The following is a 7,824-nucleotide window of genomic DNA, read 5'->3' on the forward strand; positions in this document are numbered from 1 at the left end:
GGCCTGACATGTTCCTGTTGTGGAGGTCAAGTCACAAAAACAGCAGACCAAAATATTAGACAATGACATAATGCGTTGTGTAGGGAATTACCAATAAAAACGAGTTAAGCTAACACCATAAAAATGTCAAATTTAACATGGAAAATTGCATTTATCAAGGTCACTGGAAACTGTCAATCATTTCCACACCACAGCATGAGAATATGCCTGGAATTATATGAGACGTGAAAACCTTTTATTGTCTACATGACTGACCTGGTTTTGTATTACTTCATCAAAATCAGCACATAAACGGCACTTTTTGTGTGTTGGCTTGCTCCCCATTTGTTTTCGTTTCTCTTTCCTGTATTGCTTCAATTTACCCAATCTCAGGATGTGTAGTGTTTCCTCTATTAACCAATACATTGCGTGCATGGGGTCTTATTATAAACTGCCAGCCTGAGTGGAAAATGATCATTTCTGTGTAAGTCAAGCCTGCCTTGGTTTATTTTCATATGGTATAGAATGGACTTGTTACAATATTTAGCTCATAATAACTATGATTTAGTTTGCTATAATTTCCTATAATCTCTTAGAGGTTTCACTTAAATGAGACTTAAAAGTTGTGTCCCACAGTAGGTAAAACAAATTAAATCGAGTGAATTTCTCACAAATGCTAAAGTTTTGAGACTTCACTTGAAGCCTAGAGGAGGAAGATGGTTTTTTTAAGTGTTTCTGGGAGGAGCCCGGCTTCTTTTTTTTTTTTTTTTTTGCAGGGTGACACGTGAAACTTTCTCGAGGAGTTGGTTGGTATGTTTGCTGTGTCCTGAACGCGCTCCGTTAAGTCGGCGGACAACCTATAGCTCAGTGGACCAGTGTGCTCCTGACTATTTTTAGAAGTCCGCCTGTAAATGGGGGTAAAACGACGGAGCCTGAAGAAACTGCAGAGGAAGGTCTCAACTGCGCTGCAATGAGCCCGCACAGCACCACGAAGTGACGGAATTAAAAAAAAAAAAAAAAAAGTTAACAGAAGTTCAACTGCTTCGCTTCAGCTCGACTTCACGTTGAATACAAAACGCAGTGGCCACTGGAGAAGTTGCTGAGCAGCGCCATGGCTGCCCAGTGCGACGTTCTGAGCGGATACTTGCAGCAGTCGGACCAGGGCTCCAACAGCGAGCGCAGCACCGACTCTCCTCTCCCGGGATCAGAGGAGGACCTGAGCGGACTCCATCCGCTGCCAGACCCGGAGTGGACCGAGGAGAGGTTTCGGGTGGACCGTAAGAAGTTGGAAGTCATGTTATTAGGTAAAATAAATTAAATGAACTAACTACAAAGTTACTGGTAAATGTAAGTGTTTTCACTGGATAATGCGGTTTTAGCTTATATCCTGTCTACGTTTCATCTCCTGTCCCGTTGTTTCCGAGAAGCTGCACACTTCAGCCGCCTTCTTACGGCCCCCTTTGTTTATGTTAGACTCATGCAATTACCCTTTCTCTACACAACTACCAGCCTACTTTTGGTAACGTAAAATATTGGCACTCCTTTGCGTGGTCAGGAAAATGGAGCGTGTCGTGTGCGTGATCTGAAACGAATCAATTAAGACAATTAGGGGCCAATTAGCTTTCGGTTTTCAATTAGCGTTATAAAAGTAGATTACATGTTGACCGTGGAAGGAAGTTGGTAGTTTTACGCTGATTTGAGAGTACAAGTTGTCCAAAACTTAAGTTTGAACAAAAAGTTGGAAAAGGTCAAAGACAAAAGACAAAAAAAAAAGGATCAATGCTGTGCTTATGGAGGTAGTAACATGCCCCGACCACATGCTGTCGCTGCACAAACTCCCATAGCTTGCATTTATTTGTTTGTAGACTAAACCGATATTGACCTGAACATGGAGTTTGCTTACTTTTCTGTAAAAAATAAAAATAAAAAAGGCTATATACACGTACAGTAGCAACAGTTTTCATTAGAAAATTACATTTTCATGACTTCTGCCTCAAAACTTAATGCAAGATTCCTTTAGAAAAAAAAAAGTAATCTTATTTGTTCTACACTATCATGTTGACTTTTACTGCGTGTGTGGTGTTGCTATTCGTTTTGGTGATATATTTTACTCGCTGTGTGATCTCTCTTCTAATCACATGCAAGTGATGGTGAACATTAAACGAGCGATGACGGACTTATCAGGACAGGACAGTCTCTGTTGGAACGTCCCTGGAGACTCTTTATCACACATTTCAAAACACAAGAGTGTAGAATATTAGGATTCTTTGTGATTTCCAAGAAGGCAGAGACACAGCCAAACAAGAACTTAAGAGGAACATCAGTCATAATTGTACTGTAATTAAAACGAGCATGATTTAGCGTTCGGATGAGTAAAGCTTTTGGTTCACTGTAACTTGGTGGAAGCTGTTTGTCTGTAATGTTTGAGTTGTAGTTTCAAATTTGTCACTACTTTTTGGAGTAATCCTCAGCGAGCGTCTGGTCTTGAAGTAAGTTCATCCTAAACACTCAGACGCATGCACACACACAGACATAGTTCCCCTTGAGAATGTCCCGTTTGCTGCCTCGCTGCTCGGTACATTCCTCAAAGCTCCATGTCATCCCCAACTCTTCCAGGAAAACAACTTAACCAGAGGCCGGACCCAAAACTGAGTGTCCCGGACAAACCGTGCGCCACGTCCTAAAAGTGTTTCTACGTCTGTTTGTGCTATGTTTAATCTATCCAGTCTAGTCTTTACAGTTTAGTTAGTGCAGTCTCGTATCGCTGCCAACATCTTGTTTCACAACTGCTGCATCATGACATCACGGGTGACATTGCTCATGTTGACATTGCAGCGAGGTTGTGGAAAAGAAACAGGCCGCTGTGTTCATCTGTCTCCTAGTTTTTCTGGTCAGTTTTAGGCTCAGGTTTTAAATGCCTCAGTATCGCAACTGTGAAACTGCTTTAACCTTTAACCTCTGGCCTCTGGCCTTCAGGGAGAATCCAGGATGTCTGGTTGTGTTATATGAAGCTACACAGTCTTAGCATCTGTCGAGTTTTACACATGAGGACCAAAAGCTACAGTTGTAGTCTAGATTTGTTTCAGTAGATGTAAATTCAAACACCAGTATAAGGCTCTTTTAGTCTCCTCAAGTTGGGTCAGATCTCTGGAACATCTGGCTGTGTTTTGATTGGACGAGCTGCAGACTTTGACGTGGTACATCATGTTCTGAAGGCCAGAATCTGGACTCTAATGAAATCATTTTATGGGAACTCCCGTTTGTGTTTACTCTGCGTTTTATTGTTTGTGACGGTATCTCTGGTTTCCCTTTCCTGGAAAATTAAGACCGGCAAAGAGCCACGGGTCGATACGCGCTGAGATCACTTCCCAAACAACAATAGCTCCGCATCTCATATTTTTACCAGATCCAGGTAATGTTTCTGCAGTAGTTTGCATTTTTTGCGGGGCATGAAATGGCCATCTGTTTCAGCAGCAACCACCACTTACTTACAAATGATTATGTCAGTGGTTCATTTTTACCTGAACTGCTGTGAGGTGCACTTGCTTGTGTACAGTATGTTAAAAATGAATTCACTCTCTTGCTTACGGATAACACATTCCTACACCTCCATAAGAGGTTTTGAGAGAAAGACGGAGACATTGATTTCTGCTTCTTTATTTCTAAATGGTGGAGAAAATACAACCTAATGGATACATGAATCAATACAATGCACAAATAATAGGGACACATTGATTTGGAAAAAAACCAAGAAATTAATTGAAAGGTTAACCTATGAAAGGTGACACGATAGTGTAAAATGCTCATCAATGTCCCACAGCACAAGGTGACGTCTTTAAATGTCTTGTTTTGCCTGACCGGGCAGTCAAAATACCAAAGATATTCAGTTAATAAAATGAATATTATAAAGCAGAAACACAACTAAAAATCTATATATAGATGGTATATTGATCAGCTTCCTGTCTGTGTTGTCCGTTGTACCCGACTCATAATTGGCTGATCAATTCCTGAATACTTCAATCAATTACCTTTGCTTTGCTCTCTCTGTGTTGACCTTGTTTAGATATGAAGCTAGCTAATTGCTATGATTATGGATTATGGTGTGATGCAGGTCAACAAACAGACAAATGAGCCTGAAACGTGTTTGTTTGTGAGATTACATGCTTTTGTCGTCGACCTCTTGGCTAAGAGTTTGGTTGATTTTAAGTTTTACAATGAATCACGACCTTCTACTGTAGGGCAATCAAATCGCCCCACTGATTGCAGATGCTCACTGGTTTTATGTGATGTGTTGCCTCTATAGAAGGCTCCTCCAATCTGCTCCTTCTGGATGTAATATACAATCTTTTGAAAGGTTTCAGGAAGTTGTCGCATCTTTACCAACAATAACCAAGGACAAGGAGCAGAAGACAGATAACTAAATGTAAATTGTATTTATGGATACATTTAATTGATAAATGTTATGTATACATGTGTCTGAAATAGAAAAATGCATTCACGTTCTTTTATTTTCTGCATCTTTTTACTATTTAATGAGTTTCATCTATTTTTTCATCCATCTCACCCTCAGCATTTTATTCAGTAATTGGTAAATGGATTTCGCAGACAGCTCACCGTAGTTTTTAAGGTATGGCCAGAGAAATCTGATCTCCTGTAAGTGCATTCACTCCAATGCAGGTGAAGTCTAATGGCAATTATATGAGTGTTTAGTCAGGAATCTTAAAATGTTTTTGCTAATAATAATGATCATTTCTAAGAATAAGGGTTCATGGTGGGACATCAGACTGGTGAGGAACCATACAGTCAGGGGTTATGTACATTTTGAATAATAAAAATGACCCAGAAGCACTTTATGCCCGTTAAAATATATTAGTCACTCACCAGCATGTCTCCACACCGAACAAAATCTCAGCGTACACGCTTAAACTACCCGTTATTTGGATCCGCAGTATTTTACGCTCCCACCGTTCGCATCAGGAGAAAATGGAAATTGTTAACTTCTTAGCAATTACAGATTTACTGTCCCTGGCATTGGCAGGGACGCAGGTTGCTGGGCTTGGATCAGTAAATAGTGTAAAGTGACAACAAAATCTCACCGTGCCAGCCATCTGGGTTTAACTGTTGTACCTTTGGCACCCCAGAATAGAACTCCCAAGTTAATGACTTGGATGCCTGGACACAGGCCTGAAAGCTTGAAAGATAGTTTTATGTGTTTGGGGAGCAGTAGAAGAGAACTTGGGTACTTTTTTTTTTTTTTTTTTTTTAACATTCATTAGGAAGTTAAGAGACATGGGGCAAGTGTGGGAAAGATGTAACATTATCTTCAAACGGAGTGCGTCTACTCTCCATGTGCAACCAGGTTTTCCACATTTCTTTTAAGCACACATCGTCACTGATGTATTCAGCTGCATACGGGGTCGATTTGAGGTTCCCCAGCTCCTACTAGTAATGATGAGAGTTTAGTGGTGTTTGTGACTGAGCATGGCCTCCCGGTGAGCCAGTGTGTGTGCACACAACTTAACAACATGTTTGCTGAGCAACAACAGCCTGCAATTAGGCTAAGCGAATCATTTTCTTCACTGAACTAATTTGCGTTCCTGCTCCCAAATTGCAGACTATTATTGGGTGGCTTTGTCTCGGAACGGAAAAAAAACTGTTGTTGCATTTTTATGGGAATGAGAAAGTACAAGGTCTTCGCAGGTATTCTCGGTATGCAGTTATCAGTATAGGTGCTGCTGCTTCACCTAATGTCCTCTGTGTAGAGGATGCTCTGAACACGTGTGTTGAAATGTTTCTCACACACAACTTCATTTGTAGGACACAGAAGAATATGAATATATTCATTTGGAGGCCAGTGAAAACTCTTCCCCTGAGAAGGGAAAATGGCCCTCTGACGAAAATGTAATTATTATAATTTTCAGTATTTTCCCTTCTTATTGTGTGGAGAATCATTTCTCTGGCTTCTATACCCACATAATGAGGTGAGTGTGTGTGAGGGCCTCATCCTCCTCTTCCTCCTGGGTGCTGAGTAAGACTCAAAGACAGGAAGTGAGTGTCTTGTGGGGAATGTGCTGCAGGCTTTCTCTCTCCTCTCTCGGTCTCCTCTTGAGCATTCAAACACTGCTCTGTTGTTCCAGCTTCCATCAGATCCACTGTGAAGTTGTTGCTCTTCATCCTAAAACCACAACACATCCCTCACCTAAAAAAGTAGAGCTGCACAATTAATTGCATATAATCATACATCATGATTAGGGATGGGACGATATAGGATTTTATCAACGATCGGGATAAAAGCACAATAAGTTGATCTTGGTGAATTTCCTTTGTCGGGATAAACGTGGATATTGTCATGAGGGACTTTGGTCGGTATCATGAGAGAAAAGTGAAAATTAGAGCCTGATTTTAAAAAGATATCTATCTATCTCTCATGTAAGAAAAAATACTCTTGGTCATGTCATTTTTTTTTAATAAATTTATCTTTTTATTCATGCAGAGAGAACTTATTTAATATTAAGTTTAAATGTTTTTCACAAAATTGTTTTGATAAAAAGAAAACGCATATGTACTTTCTGTGTCGTAATCAAGATATTTGCTTGTCAACTAAATGTAAGGTGAAGCGAATTCACTATTAGAGTTTTCAGGGCATTTTCATGATTATCGGGATAATGTAGTGAATTGCAAATTTGCATATTGTCCCATATCTATTCATGATCTGATAATTAATTGATAATTAGGCAGAATTCTTAAGTTACATTGATTGACAGGTGCAGTACTCTTTTTCATGTAGTGGCATTAGATTAGTCCGATGTGAAAGTAGAAGCAGGAACCTCTGAGAGCAAACCTTACACAGATCACCTTTCAGGAAAAACGCAGTGACGAGTGGAAAACAATAGACTGAGCTGGAGGGGAAAGTCCTTTCTGATGTGAAAATTGTGTTTTCCATCAGATGAGGTTGACATCTGTCATTTGGAGATATTGTGATTTTAAAACCAGATTCTAAATGGATTCTGTACGAAATGTGTGTGAGGGTTGTGAATGAGCCACAGCAGCAGTTGTTCATATGTTGTAGCTGTGGACCACAATAAGAGTAGTTGCCACTGTCGAGACAAAAAGAATCATCAATCATTTCATCAAAGGAGCGCTGCATTCGCTTCTGTCAGTAACAGGTTGTGCCTAATTAGCCTTGCACAGAGTTTAGTCTAATTGAACTTTGACCTTTTGAAATAGTGAGACTCTCCAGATCGACTAGTTGTTTAGGAAGTATTGATCGTATATGTTGTTTATCTACTGTCACAATGACAGGTACTGCATGGCTTTAATTTAGTGCAAGGACAAAGATAAAGGAAATAAGTGTTGGGTTAAGGAGGTGTATCATTTTCAACTTTAGGAATTCCGAAATTAGCTTGCTAGCCGTGTTAGCTTCAGCAATTCATGCTTAAAAACTCTTGTCATGTTGTTTCCAACATTACTTTTCTCACTGCTGCACCTTATGAGAAGCACTGCCACATCTGTCCAATGGAAACCCATCTTTCTCCAAAGTGTCAACTTCTCATGAAACAGGAAAAACAGCCTGGTATATGCACTTAATCCTTCAGGGTAGCTAAAAATGTAAACAGCACCGAATACGGAGACGCATAGTTTTCATTTGACAGCAATATATCCTACTACCTTTGAGGAAATCTCTCTTGGTGTGTCTCTGTATTGTAAACGTTTTCCAGGACGAAGCTGTATGGGAAGCAAACACACATCAGAATATTCAGTCGGTAATTTAAATGGTTCAGTTGATTCAACTGCAGGATTTTCTCTCTCTCTCTCTCTCTCTCTCTCTCTCTCTCTCTCTCTCTC

General features: G+C 40.0%; 1 protein-coding gene across 1 annotated transcript in view; it reads left to right on the forward strand.

Annotated features, from left to right (window-relative positions):
• The first annotated feature begins 781 nt into the window (after nucleotides 1–781).
• Nucleotides 782–7,824, forward strand: part of bicc1a (BicC family RNA binding protein 1a) — a 54,246-nt gene continuing 47,203 nt past the window's right edge. Inside the window, exon 1 of the mRNA XM_031873864.1 lies at nucleotides 782–1,283. Coding sequence (XP_031729724.1) covers nucleotides 1,091–1,283 — 193 coding nt within the window. The 5' untranslated portion in view covers nucleotides 782–1,090. The remainder of the gene's footprint in view (nucleotides 1,284–7,824) is intronic.

This window comes from Anarrhichthys ocellatus, unplaced genomic scaffold (genome assembly GCF_004355925.1).
Source record: "Anarrhichthys ocellatus isolate YVR2014 unplaced genomic scaffold, GSC_Weel_1.0 scaffold3, whole genome shotgun sequence".
Lineage (NCBI taxonomy): Eukaryota > Metazoa > Chordata > Actinopteri > Perciformes > Anarhichadidae > Anarrhichthys > Anarrhichthys ocellatus.